The 17,718-nt window shown below is 40.3% G+C and overlaps 1 protein-coding gene across 2 annotated transcripts in view; it reads left to right on the forward strand.

Annotated features, from left to right (window-relative positions):
* rbm27 (RNA binding motif protein 27) overlaps window positions 1-17,718 on the forward strand; it is a 40,067-nt gene that overhangs the window by 12,792 nt on the left and 9,557 nt on the right. For both annotated transcript variants that reach the window (XM_061898665.1, XM_061898666.1), the window contains exons 7-20: window positions 1,003-1,239; window positions 3,770-3,946; window positions 4,602-4,748; window positions 4,838-4,979; window positions 6,098-6,251; window positions 6,333-6,524; window positions 6,601-6,717; window positions 8,965-9,093; window positions 9,196-9,270; window positions 12,213-12,383; window positions 12,461-12,565; window positions 15,662-15,880; window positions 15,954-16,037; window positions 17,133-17,252. In XM_061898665.1, coding sequence (XP_061754649.1) covers window positions 1,003-1,239; window positions 3,770-3,946; window positions 4,602-4,748; window positions 4,838-4,979; window positions 6,098-6,251; window positions 6,333-6,524; window positions 6,601-6,717; window positions 8,965-9,093; window positions 9,196-9,270; window positions 12,213-12,383; window positions 12,461-12,565; window positions 15,662-15,880; window positions 15,954-16,037; window positions 17,133-17,252 — 2,069 coding nt within the window. The remainder of the gene's footprint in view (window positions 1-1,002; window positions 1,240-3,769; window positions 3,947-4,601; window positions 4,749-4,837; window positions 4,980-6,097; window positions 6,252-6,332; window positions 6,525-6,600; window positions 6,718-8,964; window positions 9,094-9,195; window positions 9,271-12,212; window positions 12,384-12,460; window positions 12,566-15,661; window positions 15,881-15,953; window positions 16,038-17,132; window positions 17,253-17,718) is intronic.

Consider the following 17,718-nt stretch of genomic DNA (forward strand, 5'->3'; position numbering starts at 1 on the left):
AGCGGCTATAGTCCCTCCACAGTGCAAAGCAACGTCACGAATCCTCGCCTCCATGATAGCAAATTAGGTGTCATCCCTAAAGGACTAGGAATAGCAAAACATGCTACGCTACACACGGTGATAGGATATGCTAACTGCAAGCTAAAGCTTTTGTTGTAATTGTTTTTGTTAATGTTTACAAATTCAGAAGATAAATCCCTAGGGAGGGGGGCTTTAAGGGCAAAAAAACAAAGGATTTAAATCAGAGCTAATGGTGGAAAATTATTTTGATATTGAATTGACGTTATACCGCTATCCCTTTTTTTTCTGATTATAATTCAATTATCTTGAACATTTTAAGTATCAGTATCAGCGTTGGTATGACCGATATTGCCCCTGTAACTACTTAGTGTTTGATCGATACCCAATTATGTTATATTGCCCAGGCTGCAATATATATCGCAATATAGATTTTAGACTATATCAGATATTATGACAATATATGTGTTTTGCGCAAATGAGAACAGAGGACTGTTGCTCACTTCAGTTGAGTACTATCTGCCACGATTTGGGGAACTACTGAGTGTTGTTTTGTAGAATGTAGTAAGTGTGCTCTATCAGCCGTCTAGTGTTGTTTCTCTCTTTAGGGGTTATTGATGAACCTGTTTAGTGTCATCACTAATGACCACTAATGTTCAGCGCTCAGGCTCTCATCCCTAGTGGGAGGTGGGTAAGGAAAGCAAGCAAGTAAGCAGGCTCAAGCACACCTCTCCAGAGGTAGCCAAGACTCAAAGATATCCTGCGCTGCTCCCTGAGGCTGCTGGCGCTATCACAGTAGCAACACTCATCCCCCAAGGATCTGTTCACATAATGAGACACCGCAGTACATACTGTATGCTTTAGCCACACAGAATCTCATCAAGTCTACAATATGTCTATCAACTGTAGCTCACATTGTCTGTTGGGATTACTTTTAGCGTTATACATGAATGAGTACTGTACTGACAACAGCTTCTAACGCAGAAAAGGGATTCTGCGTCCGTGGGGACCTTTGCCCCTTTGATCACGGCAACGACCCCCTCATCGTAGACGACGTCAGCCTTCCCAACATAATCCCCTTCCCGCCACCACCCGTGATGCCACCTGCTGGCCTGCCCAGGTTGCCGCCCATCACTGAGCCACCCCCCACCCTGAGGATACCGCCGCCTCCGATGCCGCCGTATGGTCAGCCGCCGCCACCTGGTGTCTTCTCAATGACTCGTGAGTAGTGTGGATACAGTGTCTCACAACCATATTTATTACAGTGTACCTTTTCAAGGAACAATAATATTAAGAGAGTCCCGATCCGATATTCACTACTTTTCCATGCGCTAAACTAGTCAGACTTCACAAAATACAAAAAAACTGAATGATTTGAGAAATCAAAGTGTCCATGCACTTTCTTTAATGCAACGATTGGTCATACGCCATGTGCCTCCGTACACCGAGGGGCGCTTACTTTATTTTAGCGCGGTTAAATGAATTATTTTTCCGGTTTACCTTTGACATTTTACTCGCCTTCTGAGGATCCTTACAACTAGTTTTAAGTGATGCCTGCTGTAATTACAAATATTATGCCTCTAATGGCTATGCTGATGTAAAATAGCAGACCGCATCAATAAATGATACTGGATTGCGCTCCAACGTGACGCTACTACTAAGAATACATCAGAGCGGATGCAGGACCAAAAGAAAGAGAGACTGGCGGAAGAGATTTTTTGAAGGAATTTTCGGACAAAGGATCATGGAAACAAAACTTTTGAATGTCTCGGAGTTCATTCATAAGTCTCTGTGAATTAATGGAAGGAGTTTTAAATCTGGAGGCCAAGACCGTTCGTGCCACGGTCGATACTGGTCCAGATGACGTTTGCAATGTTCTGGACTAAATTGCCAGTTGTTATGAATACAGACATTTTATTAATCAATTTGGCTTGCACAAACTCAGCATGAAGATGTTTGAGTATGCTTTATTATTCGACTTTAGTATAACTGTTTCATTTTCTTCTCATCCGTATTTCCTTCGGGAGTCCAAATTAAGCCGACATTTTACATTTTCTTAGGTACCTCCTTAAATGAATCTCCGTTTCTTGTTTTCGACCATCGATGCACTCAAAATGTTTTGTTCTTTTTTTTTTCATAAAGCAAATAGTAAGTTGCCTTTTCAAGACAATTGTTGCTATGTTTTTATTGAATGGTATCTGCTTCCGGGTTGTACCACATGCATTGAGAATGGTGCATGCGCGATACAAAGGGTCTTCTCCGGCCGCTCACACCCCCTCGAGAGATCTGGTTCTCAATCGCATAATCCAGGTGTGTTAGTCCGACTTTTCAAAAAATCGAATTCAATCAGATTAAGGTGTTTCTATGGGTTTTGGAGGCTTATTTTAGAGTCAAACTTTTTGAGAAATCGGACTAATTTAGTGCATGGACACGTCCATGTATCAAGTATCGGATGATTGCATCTAGAATCTCCAATACAAGCAGTTCTGCAGCGTGTTTACTTGTGAAAAGCCCTACAACCAATTAACATTTAAATATCCTCCAATAAGCACACAAATTTGATCTTTTCTTGTATTTTAGTGAAGTCATTTACAAAATGTAAACACACAATTACACACAAACTAGACATACGTAATGAGTATCCTTAATTGAACATTTTTGCAATTTAAACATATTTGCCAATATAAGCAAGTATCAAATATTCATAGTCACATATTACTTAAGGATACAACGCCTCCAGAGAGAAGCGTATTATTAATTGTCCAGTAACAAACATGTCCGCATCCTTCCATTTACTGCGTCATTTGCTTAATTTAATAGAGTATTGTGAACAATAAGTGTCGCCAAAAACTGATTAACACGCCACTTTAAAAGCATAAATTTGTCATAAGGTTACATGTTACTGTTTTTACATACCTATCGTTGTTGCTGATTAATTTCACTTGATCAAGTGTGTTCTAACATTACACACTATAAAATAAAAGTATGAATGACTTGTGCTGATATTGAATCGGAATAATATCGACATCTGCCAATACCAAAGGCTCTAATATTGGTATTGTATCTGAAATGAACAAGTTGCATCCAGACATCCCCAAATACTATTATAAACTTAGATATAGATGGGTCAGTGGAGAGCTGGTATAGAACTCTACATTTACTATCAACATATCGTCGTTATTGTCTAAAATAGCTATAGAAAAATAGATTTCTTGCTTACAGTTAAGCAGGGTTGTAGTGGCATCATTGTTCAGGGGCTGCATGACTGCTGTCAGCACTGGAAAGTTGTGTTTTTTTAAGGGAAACATGAATTGGTACTAAAACACAATATTGACTGTATTTTTTGTCATGTCCTGTGCTGTACACAGACTAGTTACAGTTATAATCAAGTTCATGTTTATCTTTCTATATTTTGAGTATTTGCGGTTTAAATGATTTTGGTTTTATCTTGTTCTTAGAATTATAAATCAGGTCAGATCAAATTGTCTCGCAGACTACATTTGGCCTATGGTTCATAGGTTGCACAGCCCTGGTGTAAATTGTACTTAATATTTTATTTCATTGTGGTCAATTTTATGGTACTTTTTTTTTTGTTTACCAACTGAATATTTTGTTTCTCAGTCATTAGCCAAATTAATGTTTGTTTATGCAGCTCAATAAATGTCTAAATGTCCAATGAGACAATAATTAAGAGTCAGTGAGTGAAGAACTCGCTGACAAGAGACATTAGTTTGGGCTTGTGTCTTCTCAGGACCTCCACTAATAACAACCAGTGGAATCGAAACCCCCAACCACCAATCGGCAATCACGTCGTCACCCCCTATCGGACCACCTGGCGTGGGGTTACCGCCAAATCTTCCTCTGCCTCCTCTACCGCTTCCTTCCTCATCATCAGTGTCGCTCCGCCCAAGATATGCCCAGTCCGAATGTAAGCAGATTGGAACGGTTTGTTTGTAGGTGACCTGCTTGGGAGCGAAGATTATACGTTAAAGTCTCCATCACATTTCACTTGTCATATATAATGAAGACTCAAAAAAACATGTGTGAATATATATATATATATATATATATATATATATATATATATATATATATATATATATATATATAGCACCTGGGGATAGGTTGATTGGCAACACTAAATTGGCCCTAGTGTGTGAATGTAGTCTGTCTATCTGTGTTGGCCCTGCGATGAGGTGGCGACTTGTCCAGGGTGTACCCCGCCTTCCGCCCGATTGTAGCTGAGATAGGCACCAGCGACCCCAAAAGGGAATAAGCGGTAGGAAATGGATGGATATATATATGTGTGTGTGTACACATACTTTTTCTTTTTATTATATTTTTTTGTTTCTTTAATTCTTTATTTTCTTGATTTTTTTGTTGTTACGGTCATAAAGTTGCAGTACCTTCTGTTGACCAGAGGGTGACAGTGCTGCTTTTAAAGTAGTTATTCAATTAAATCGTTTTTTGTTAAGCATGCATGCAGTTCCTATTGTTACAAAATACACTATACATGCAGTATGCTTCTATGCATCATGCTCCCTTTTTTAACATAATGCATGTATTATGTATCTATACAACAGATAACTACGACCCAGAGGGCTATAACCCAGAATCTCCAGGACTGACCGGAGCAGGTCGGAACCAGTATCGGCAGTTCATTCCCCGAGTGCAGACGCAGCGCTCCAACCTCATCGGCCTCACCTCCAATGAGGGGCAAGGCTGCAGAGGTAGTAGCAAGTTCTTAGTCTTGTCACACAATACATCAAAAAGTCTTAAAACTAATACAAAGTATTATCATTTTGTATAACTCTTTCAGCTGCCAACATAGTGATCCAGACAGAGCCTGCCACGACTCCTAGTTCAGCAGGAGGTTTTAACACAGAGCAGTACAATAGGAAGAGAACCCTGGGCTGTGCGATAGTCGAGGGGCCAACGATTAAAAAACCCTGGATGCAAAAGTAAGAATGGAAGAGCTTTTTTATTGTTGGGAATGAGATGGTCATCCATTCACGTAAAATCAAACGGTACAATAATTCGATACCTTTTATTGCACGTGACACCACATCCAGTCTTAGACTGGGCCCAGGCTTAATCACTTGGCGGGCAAACCGTTGTATTCATAGTGTACTGCTTCAAGGTAATGTTGGGATTTTCCATACCAACAATGATCGAAAACACTCAAAAGTCAGGTTGCTATTTTGAATATGTACTTGCTTGGTGCTAATTTATATATGATATGCTATATACTGTACATGCAACTGATTTGCATTAACAAATATACATGGTGATCTCAACACCTCTAAATTTGGTAATTAAAACTACAACTAAGATGCATGTTACAATCAAAGAGCTGGTGTTAAAAAACAAAACAATACTTGCAGTATTAACACTTTGTAGGGCTCAACAAAAAACAAGGATGGCACAATTACCTTGATTGGAAAAGACTACTTCCTGACTCTGGCAACACCCCTATGACAAACTGGAATGAATACATACTTAAAAATGGGACTCAGAAGTTTAAGAAAACAAGATCTAAAAACTGAAAAAATGTTGCCATTGGGTACTGTACAGATATGAATTCTCAGATACCTGGAATTTGTTGCAGATGTGAAGGGTACCCTTGCCTAAATAGGAGATTTATATGCTCTTATTTAAAATCATGGTTATATTTGCCGCAATTTTGTTTGATTTTTTTTTTTTTAAACGGCTCTTGGAACAGGTGTAGTTGTCTTGCAGTATATTCACGGGGGTCTTACATTTAGTTCATACGGTACGTCTTTGTATTCACATGATGTTGAGCCTCTGAATAAATGCCGGCTCTTCCCGTGGCATATTTATGTCAAATCTCTTAATTCAAACTGAAAATCTTTGCTTCAGTCACGTTTTCATAGTTGTTTTATTTTTTCATTAGGATATAGCCTGACTCTATTTATTGTTTATTAATAATCAGCTGCTGCGATATATTACAGAAATAATCATGCAATCACTGTAAGTGCCCAAATACATCAGCACTGATCAAAAATGGGCAGTATATGTGTTGCACGTCACTTATTACCGGGGATTTTTTTTGCTTCAGGCCGAATTTCAACAACCAGCACAAAGGCGGCTTTCCAAAGAAGAATTTCTATGTCAACACCAAGCTAGAGGTGCGGAGTATCCCGCCTGAACTCAACACCATCACTAAACTCAACGAGCACTTCAGCAAGTTCGGGACCATCGTTAACATTCAGGTAAAGAAAGTCAGCAATGAAAAAACATCGATGTCACACTTCATGATGAAGCTTTAGTTCTTACTTTTTTTGTCGTTTCAGGTGGTGTTCGGTGGCGACCCCGAGGCGGCGTTGATCCAGTTTACAACCAATGAGGAAGCCAGACGAGCCATGTACTCTGTGGAGGCTGTCCTCAATAACCGCTTCATTCACATGCGCTGGCACCGTAAGGCCAGCATGCTGGGGATTCGCCCGATGGACCAGATCTCGGGGAGCCAAGTGGCCTGCTCTCCGGTAAGGCCACTGGAAAGGAAAGAAAATTAGTAAATGCCTCTACTTTCTCTTATCATAAATTGTACTTTTACCTAAGATCCCGCAGCACAATCCTGCCGCGTATGTGCTGAACAAGCATCGGCCGCCAGTAGCAGTTGGCCCCACAACCACGAGCACACCGGACAACCAGAACCCTAGCATGGAAGCTGCTAACGTACGTTTTTATGTGTGTATAACCTTACAAGAGAACACAGAAAATAGTTTTTACCTTGCACGGCCACACAACGTAAACATGTTGCATAATCAATAGGGCTGATTAAAATAATCTTTGTCATTTCAGCCAGAATTACTAAATATAATCCACAAAAATCAGAAGATACGTCTATGCCCTAGCCCCTTCCTGATAAATAGTCAGAATGTATAAAAATAATCCACAAAATCGGAACATGCGGTACACTTGCCTATGCAAAAGCGCGTGTTTAGACGGAGCATCAAATAAATGTATAATGTAATTTTTCCTCCAACCAGTTATGTATGATAAATAGCCAGAATGACTAAAAATAATCCACAAGATCAGAACATGCGGTACACTTGCTTATGCATGGGCACATGCATTGGCTGGGCAACATAGGAATGCTGTATAATGAATGCAATTTTCCTTCCACCAGTTATGAATGATAAATAGCAATACTGCCTAAAATCAGAGTATTTGTTACACTTGCCTATGCACTAGCACATGCATTGGAAGGACAACATAGAAATGTTGTATACTATTGCACTTTTTCTTCTCATCTTTTATGAATGACAAATAGCCAGAATGCCCAAAAATAATCCACAAAATCAGAAAATGCGGTACACTTGCCTATGCACTAGCCCATGTATGAGCGAAGCAACATATACATGTTGTATAATTAATGCAAATTTTGCTGCCACCAGTCATAGAGGATAAATAGCCAGATTGTCTAAAAAATAATCCACAAAATCAGAGCATTTGTTACACTTGCCTATGCACTAGCACATGCATTGTCAGGGCAACATAGAAAAGTTGTATATTATTGCACTTTTTCCTACCACCTGTTATGAATGACAAATAGCCGAAATGTCTAAAAATAATCCACAAAATCAGAAAATGCGGTACACTTGCCTATGCACTAGCCCATGTATGAGCGAAGCAACATATACATGTTGTATAATTAATGCAAATTTTGCTGCCACCAGTCATAGAGGATAAATAGCCAGATTGTCTAAAAAATAATCCACAAAATCTGAGCATTTGTTACACTTGCCTATGCACTAGCACATGCATTGTCAGGGCAACATAGAAAAGTTGTATATTATTGCACTTTTTCCTACCACCTGTTATGAATGACAAATAGCCGAAATGTCTAAAAATAATCCACAAAGTCAGAATATGCGGTACACTTGCCAATATATTAGCCTATGTATAGGCCGAGCAATATATAAATGTTATATAAATAATGCAAATGTTACTGCCACCAGTTATAGATGATAAATAGCCAGAATGACTACAAATAATCCACAAAATCAGAACATACGTTACACTTGCTTGTGCATTGGCAGGGCAACGTAGAATTGTTGTATTATTAATTACATTTTTCTTCCCACCAGTTATGGGTGATAATTAGCAAGGATGAATAAAACTATTCTACAAAATCAGAACACTCAGTACACTTGCCTATGCACTAGCACATGTATAGGTGGGGCTAAATAAAAAGGTCGTATAATAATGCCAACTTTTCTCCCACCAGTTATGAATGATAAATACCTAGAATGTTTAAAAATAATCCACAAAATTAGAACATTTGGTACAATTGCCTATGCACCCGCATGTATGGGCAAAGCAACATAGAAATGTTGTATAATGATGCATTTTCCCTCACACCAGTTATGGACGATAACAGTCCTTGTGCACAAAAATAATAGCTAGAATTAATGCAAATTTCCTTCTAACAGTTATAGATGATAAATAGCCGGAATGACTAAAGTTGTACACTTCCTTGTGTTCAAGCGCATACATTAATTAGCAGGGCAACAGAGGACTGCTGTATAATTAATGTCAAATTTTCTTCTCACCACTTATGGTTGATAATTATGGCTAAAAATAATCCACAAATTCAGAACACTAGGTACACTTGCCCATGCACTAACACATGTATGTGCGGGGCAACGTAAAAATGTATAATGATATATTTTTCCTCACACCATTTATGAATGATAACAGTCCCCATGCACAAAAATAATAGCTAGAATGACTACAAAAAAAATTCACAAAATCAGAACACGCGGTAGTGAGACATGTCATGCTGTATTGTAAATGATCACGTTTAAAAGTGAAGTCTTGTTTGTTTACTTTGTTCGTGTCTCTCAGCTCGCTACAATGACCTCAATGTGTTGCTAACGTTCTCCTTCTCTCGCCTGCCTGACGCTGTACGGCACTTAGGTGACGCCGGCGCTGACAAACCCCCAGAAGAACCCCTCTTTCTCTTCTAACCCGCTCAAGTTGTCCTCCAAGTGCCTGGGGAAAACGGCCAAAGCACTGGAAGCGCAGGAAGCCCTTAAGAAGAAACAGGCATGTCGCTCAATTTTTTAATACGCACCCGGCTGCTGCAACACACTGTGCTATTTGAGTTTTGGTGATTGAATGTGCCATATGTCATTTCTTCTCATTCAGGAGGCGTTAAAACTCCAGCATGACTTGCGGAAGAAAAAGCAAGAAATGTTAAAGACGCAGATTGAATGTCAGAAGGTAAGTATTTATGTCCAAGCTAGATGCATAGTAGGGGTGCACAAAAAAATTGATTCACTTCAAAATCGCGATTTTTATTCATGCCAATTCTGAAACGATTCATAGTTTGCAAAAAAAATAATTAAAAGGAAAAAGTTTTCTAATTAAAAAAAATTCTAAAAAATTCTACAAAATTATTTTTTAGACCATTTCAATGCAACCAGAAGGAGGTTTTCTAACTAATAACCTATTTTGAAAAAGTTTCAATGTAATTATTATACCAAATAATACACTGTAAGAATCGGTCTTAATCCATTCTGAATCAAATTGATACCCCAGACATCAGAATGCATGGGAGTTTGCCCAACCAGTCTACATGTGCTTTGTGGACTTGGAGAAGGCATTCGACCGTGTCCCTCGGGAAGTCCTGTGGGGAGTGCTCAGAGAGTATGGGGTATCGGACTGTCTTATTATGGCAGTCCGATCCCTGTACGATCAGTGTCAGAGCTTGGTCCGCATTGCTGGCAGTAAGTCGGACACGTTTCCAGTGAGGGTTGGACTCCGCCAAGGTTGCCCTTTGTCACCGATTCTGTTCATAACTTTTATGGACAGAATTTCTAGGCGCAGTCAAGGCATTGAGGGGTTCCGGTTTGGTGGCCGCGGGATTAGGTCTCTGCTTTTTGCAGACGATGTGGTCCTGTTGGCTTCATCTGGCCGGGATCTTCAGCTCTCACTGGATCGGTTCGCAGCCGAGTGTGAAGCGGCCGGAATGAGAATCAGCACCTCCAAATCCGAGTCCATGGTTCTCTCCCGGAAAAGGGTGGAGTGCCATCTCCGGGTTGGGGAGGAGACCCTGCCCCAAGTGGAGGAGTTCAAATACCTAGGAGTCTTGTTCACGAGTGGGGGAAGAGTGGATCGTGAGATCGACAGGCGGATCGGTGCGGCGTCTTCAGTAATGCGGACGTTGTACCGATCTGTTGTGGTGAAGAAGGAGCTGAGCCGGAAGGCAAAGCTTTCAATTTACCGGTCAATCTACGTTCCCATCCTCACCTATGGTCATGAGCTTTGGGTCATGACCGAAAGGATAAGATCACGGGTACAAGCGGCCGAAATGAGTTTCCTCCGCCGTGTGGCGGGGCTCTCCCTTAGAGATAGGGTGAGAAGCTCTGTCATCCGGGAGGAACTCAAAGTAAAGCCGCTGCTCCTTCACATCGAGAGGAGCCAGATGAGGTGGTTCGGGCATCTGGTCAGGATGCCACCCGAACGCCTCCCGAGGGAGGTGTTTAGGGCACGTCCAACCGGTAGGAGGCCACGGGGAAGACCCAGGACACGTTGGGAAGACTATGTCTCCCGGCTGGCCTGGGAACGCCTCGGGATCCCCCGGGAAGAGCTAGAAGAAGTGGCTGGGGAGAGGGAAGTCTGGGCTTCCCTGCTTAGGCTGCTGCCCCCGCGACCCGACCTCGGATAAGCGGAAGAAGATGGATGGATGGATGGACATCAGAATCAAAACGAGCATAGATAAGATTCTTTCTTCAGCTCTTCAGCTGATTAGTTTGTGGTCGTTATTAACCTAACCATAATCTGACAGGAGTTTCTGTGTAATAATAGACAGTTTTATGTCTTCCACAGCCTCTTTACCACATAGGGTCCCCCAGGGCTCTATCCTTGCCCCAATCATATTTGCGGTTTACCTTTTCCCCCTTGGTTCTATTTTTAGGAAGTACGGTATTCCATTTAATTTTTATGCCGATGATTGCCAGATCTATTTTCCCATGGCACAAAATAAAACGGTTCAACGTCTCATTGACTGCCTGCACGACATCAAAGCCTGGCTTTCAGCTAACTTCCTGAGCCTAAATGAAGACAAAACAGAAGTTATGTTGTCCGGTCCAAATCGCTCTCCCTCCCCCAACGTTGACCTCGGCATTCTGACCCCGTATCTTAGCGACTGTGTCACAAACCTGGGGGTAAAGTTCGACTCAGATTTTAAATTTAAAAAACAAATCAGCAGTGTCGTTCAAAAAAGCTTTTATCAATTACGCCAAATAGCGAAAGTGAAACCGCTTCTATCAGGATATGGTCTCAAGAAATTAATCCACGCCTTTATCTCGAATCGTTTAGACTACTGCAATGCCCTGTATGTCGGCATTAGCCAGGCCGCCCTCGCCCGCCTGCAGCTCGTGCAGAACTCTGCTGCTCGTCTGCTAACACAGACCCGCAGACGTGAGCACATCACCCCTATATTATCGTCCCTTCACTGGGTCCCTGTGCGTTACCGAATCAATTTTAAACTCCTCCTATTTGTTTTTAAATGTCTAAACAACCTCACGCCAATGTATCTCTCCGACCTCCTTCACCCTTACTGCCCCACCCGATCCCTAAGATCAGCCGATCAGCTGCTGCTGACGGTCCCTAACACAAGGCTGAAGCTTAGAGGTGACAGAGCTTTCGCTGCTGCTGCTCCCAAGCTCTGGAACGACCTACCTCTGAGTGTTAGACAAGTCTCCTCTCTTCCTGTTTTTAAATCTCTCTTAAAAACATACTTTTATTCCATGGCTTTTAACACTAAATGATATCCATCCTGCAATGGCGCCCCATTATACACCTGCTGTGAACCTGTTTTTATGTTTTATTTATTTTATTTTATTTGTATTTCTTTTATCATGTTCTGTTTGTGTTGTGTTGTGTTTGCTCGGTTTGCGTTTTTAACCTGCCCATTGTACAGCACTGTGGCTACTCCTATGGTAAATTTAAATGTGCTATATAAATAAAGTTGATTTGATTTGATGGCCTGAAAATGAATAATCAGGTGAATTAAATCATATCTCAAATTAAAGGCCACAATGAAAGCTATTTGGCACTTATTTTGTCAGTATATCATTGTATAATAATGCAATGGCTAAAATAAACACGATCATGTCGGTAATTTAGGCAAGATACCCAATTTGGATTTGTCACACTAGGCGCTGATTAACCGTCTGGAGAAAAACCGAGGCATGAAACCTGAGGAAAGAGCCAACACCATGAAGACCTTTAAGGAGCTGACCGAAAAGATCGACCAGCTGCAGAACGAAATTAATCCATCCGCCCAGGTGTCCAAAGCCAACCACAACCAGCCCAAGACCAAGACCGACGTGAGACGGCGACTCCATATGCTTATTCTGACGGACAAGGCAGAATAATTAATTTTTGCTTCATTTCTCTTGCGCAGGCCCAGAAGGAGCTGCTCGATGCTGAGTTGGACTTCCACAAGAAGATGAGCTCTGGAGAAGACACCACTGACCTGAAGAGGAAGCTGGGGCTGTTGCAGAAGGAGGTAAAGTCACTTGAACACCATCAAGTTCCATCCATAATTCACATTGTCTTCTCGAACCAAGGGAAGATAACTAATGAAAACCTAATCAAATCAAATCTGACAGTTGAGTTTGAGTTTATTTGTAACATGCATAAAACATGATACATCACAATTTCCAGTTTCTCTATTCAACATGTTCTAAAAGGAGTCGGAAGAAGCAGAGTTTATTTAATCATACCCCTTTACCTTTACATGGCAGTTGCTAAAACTTTTGTTCACTTCCTGTTCTCAATTTATTCACAATATACTCCATAAGTATTAACAATAAAAACAAATACATTATAATTGGTGAAGTAAGTTATTTTTCATATGGTGAGATGAGTAAGATTATCTTGAAAATTAATGGATGGATGAGATAAATTCCGAATGTTTATCATGGTTCTTCTTCTTTGTACTTTGTAAACACTTCAAGTTTGAAGTGGATCATATTAGTACATTGTTTAATTTATTTGCTTAATCCATTGCATAATTTAATTCCACATACTGATATACTGAAGGTTTTAAGTGTTGTACGGGTGTACAAATGTTTTAAACTACATTTTTCTCTCTGATTATAATTTTCCTCTTTTGTTGAGGAGAATTGTTGTATATTCTTGGGTAGCAGATTAGAGTTTGCTTTGTGTATAATTTTAGCTGTTTGCAAATTCACTATGTTGTGATAATACCATATGTTCACGTTTTTTATTCATACACATGTGGGTAACACAGAAAAAATGATTAAACGAAAATTGATTACATAGATATTTGAATATAGGTGCATCTAAAAAAGAAAGTAGAAAATATTACAAGTTATTTAATTTCAGTTTTTCAGGAGGCGTCAGAGTTGACCAAAGGCACGCAACACACTTTTTGAGGTGTAAAAAGTCGCCAGTGAGATCTGTTTATTTGTAATGAACCCCATTAGCTGTGGTCTTGCTAACAAACACAAAAAAAGTTTTGTCGACTGTGTGCAAAATCTAATGAACCAGATATTCGACTATGAAAAACCCTAATATATCTTTTTTTATTTTTGTTTACTACACAGTGATATATTTGAAGAATGTGAGAGTTCTACTATTTCTGTTACACTATTGATATAAATGAGCTTTTAAAGATATTCTAATTAATGGACATTCATCTGTATGTTCTTGATTGACCATGGTGAAATGTATTAAATTAATAAATACGATATACTTGATGACAGGGAGATAACAGGAGAAGATGCAGTCGAAGTGGAACCACGTAAATAAGACCGCCCACAAAATGGCGCATCATTTACGGTCTTTACAACATCTATGTAGACCTAAATTAGTTACTATGGAAGGTAATTAATGTGTTTCTTAAAAAACAACAGCTTTTATTTGCATGTTATATGCAGTTCAGAGAAGTTTTTGAGGGCAGCGCGTGTGTGTGTGCCTTTTAAAAGGTGGTGTCCGTTGCCAAGCAACTTGTGACTTCAGCGAGGGTTTCAGCTGGGCTGTTTTTGTTGTTAGCTTTTGCAGTTAGTAGTGGCAGTTTGTCGGCTCTGGCGGCTGTTTTGTTGATGCTTTTCACCGGCTTGTGTTACCTCTGGTTAATAAAGAGGAGCCGCCCCCCGCCAGTTGCCGGAGCTAGAGTGTGGGTACAATAGCAGTGGGCGAAGGCAAATGTGGCGGGGGATCAGTGACACATCAAAAGATATCGGTATGGCAGTATCGTGTCAAATATGTATATCTCTTTATTTGTAATACCGGTATTTTTAATTCTCCCCCACAATCAGAGTAGTAAGGGAGAAGAGTGGTTCCAATGGTTATTTCCATATTTAGCTATGAGTAGTAAAAGTTAATGCTTTTGGGCAGGTCTTATGGGGATCACTGTGACATTTGCTCCGCCAACAAGGAGCAACGGATGCTTGTACTACTTAATGCACATCAAAAAGCCAAGACACCGGTCTTATCTCAACATATTTGTAAGTTGAGGTACCGCTGTATAATATTATAAATACAAAAAAAGAATAATGCATTATTTTAATTGTTTTATAAAATTCTGATACTTTGTTATATACTTGTAAGTGTTTTATTAATTTATTAAAACTTTAGGGAATTATTTTTTTAAACTCTTATTTCCATGCCAATGTGTTATTGAGTAAATGATGCATACATGCTCAGCGTCTCATATCTGACATTATACTTGCTGTGCTTTTGAATATGAATCATCATACCAGTAGTGCGCTTTATTTTGCCATAACCGCTTCAAGATTTAATAAATTAGTTCCACAAAAGCAACACAAATATTTTGGAAGTCTATCCCTAAAAATGGACCCTATCTAAAACCAAAATGTTCTGTTGAAGTCATCTTTTCTTTTTTTTCCCCCCCAAAAAGCTGTAAGCAACATCTTAGCGAAGCACTTCAGAGTCGTTTGGTGCTGTCCCACTGAAACACGGCACAAGCGAGGGCTTGTTGTGTCACAACATAGGCCGAAAAAGAACACATCTTTTGATAGTAACACCCGTCCTAGCATGTTTTTTTTCCCTCCCAGCTCCTTCCTTCCCTCGTGCTTTCTAAATCAGCTAGCTGTTAAAAATGCATCACCCCGCAGCCTGCCCCCATCCAATCCCAAGACAGTCCTCCTTGTGCACATTAAAAGCGCAGACACTTTTAGCGAGCCCCGAGGAAGTGCTAAATGCTAACGAAGCCCAATCAGACGCCAGCCTCTTTGCGCGCTTATGGAGGCCTTCTCATTAAAGTTTGAAGCAAATCACGGGCGGGCGATGTGAGGGAGAAGTGAGCAGAGGACCAAATGGAAGTCAAGTCAGCGAGAGAGGTGAGAGAGTGAGGGAGCAAGGTGGGACATCTAATTTAAAAGTAGGAGACGGCAAGTTGAAGGAGTGTGATGACAACCGTAGAACTTCATGTGACCCAAGCAATCCAACACAAATCGGATGCTAACATGAATAATAGCATACTATATAAAACCCAACCATGTTTTAGTGTCTCGAAGTGTGAGTAGTTTGACTTAATTGTACTTCTATTCACTTGATTTGTGACTGATATCCATGACGATAGTATAGTGACAATGGCGCCGCGCCTTCTTCATAGGCAACGCAACTGGGCATCCTACGATCCCCGACGGGTCGGGGCCGAGGCAGAGGGAAGACGCCACCAGAAGCCGGCACAACGCACGTCGGCCGCGCCAGGGGTCGCAGCCGCGGAGGGGGTGGCACCGTCAACCGCATGGTGGTAGACCACCGGCCCAGAGCCCTCTCTATCGTAGGGGTCACCCAGGAGGAGAAGGAGGAGCTCATGCAGCACTTTATGGTGAGGCACGCTTAAAAGACGCGTAATCAGCCCCACCTACATGTTTTTTCACTTCAATATGTATGATTTCTAGAATTATGGTGAGATTGAGGATCTCCGTGACCAGGACGCCACCGGTGTCGTCATGACCTTTAAGACTCGGAGCGAAGCCGAGAATGTAAGTCACATGATTTGTAAATATAGCCTAGTTTTTTTTTCTACTGAACTGCAGAAGACAGGTGTTAATTGTTTTTTCTCAATCGTGAAAATCCTTTTATACTACAATCTAATGTTGTTAATATTATTAGGAGTGTGCGGATACAACTTCTTCACTTCTGATATTGTAGCCTTGTGTATTGGCCAACACCTATAACATTTATGCTGTTGAAGCGGAGTTTTAATCTGTTTTAGGTGATAGTTAGTGGTCACAATAATTAATTCAGTCTAGCTTATAACACAGTAAATTGAATAATGTAGACACATTTGTTACTGAATACATTTTAATACTGGCTTGGTGACTTTGTATCTGTAAGCTATATGCAACTATAATGATTTAATACTGAATTTTATCAACAAACCTGCTGTTTCTGACTGTAATATTGTTCAATTAGAAACATGTATTTCGTATAACTAATTTGTGTACCATTGTGTACACATTATACATTATATACCCATGAAATACAAAATAAGACCAAACTGGTGTGCATATTGTAGGACATTTAAAAGTTAACTGGCTGTCCAGCTTTGCACAAGTAAACCTTCTGCATTTTATCTGACATTTTAGATGTAAACCGATATCATCCCATATTTATTTTTTAGATGATATTGGACCAATATCAATATTAGATCAAGCGGAATACTCCTAGTTAATAAATTAGATAATGATTTGGCATAAATGAGAAAGTGGAAAAGTAGCTCTTTTAGACCAAAGGTGATATATTAACAGAACCAATTATGTAATAGCACCAAGGAGCAAATTGCTCAGTCAGCATGATTGTACACAATAATCTTACAAGAGTACTGCAAATGTGAGTAGAAAAAGCTGCTGGATGTTGACCATTCATTACGCAGGTCCTGTCATCTTTTAGAGGTATTCAGCACTACTTAAGTAGGTTGCCTCCAGCCACACCTGATTTTTTTGTTGTTGCTTTTGTCAACAACATACTTGGCAACTATAAGAGATGCAGAGGTTCGCCGAATTGATGCCTGCCTTTACGGTACTTGACATGAGCGCTTTCAGACCCTCAATAACTTTGCCCTTTGCTTCGTCTAGGCTGCCAACCAGGGAGCCAAGTTCAAAGGTCGCATGTTGCAGATTTCCTGGCACAAGCCCAAGACGCCGTCTGTCACCACAGAGCCAGAGGAGGAGGAGTCGAAAGGCGGCGACAACACGGTAACACAATTACTCTGTTATTGGTTGGTTTGTCGCGTCGCATGTCTAACAGCGCTCAAAGCTCCGCCCACACATCACAACATACTAATTGTATGTTGCCATAAACTTTTTTCATAAACAGCTTGAAGAGTTCTACTTTCCAACAGTCTAAAAGTCTGTAAATGCATTGTGACTGGTAAAAGCAATGAGCTTGAGGAACACAGACTTTTATGGGATATAACCACATTGTGTGCAAACTGAGACCGCTGCGGTAAATATTTAAAAATAAAAAATATATATATATATATATAGCTCATTTTTAACAAAACCTACAATATTTTATGATCAGACAAAAATAACATTTTGTCAGTTCAGTCAGAGAAGACGAGGCCGTAGTGACACGGACCTCGTTACTAGGTCAACTTCCTAGCATTCCCAGCATTGTTATTACAATTATTACTCTTTAGTATGTTACTTTGTATGGACA

Source organism: Nerophis ophidion, linkage group LG04, assembly GCF_033978795.1.
Source record: "Nerophis ophidion isolate RoL-2023_Sa linkage group LG04, RoL_Noph_v1.0, whole genome shotgun sequence".
Taxonomy (NCBI): domain Eukaryota; kingdom Metazoa; phylum Chordata; class Actinopteri; order Syngnathiformes; family Syngnathidae; genus Nerophis; species Nerophis ophidion.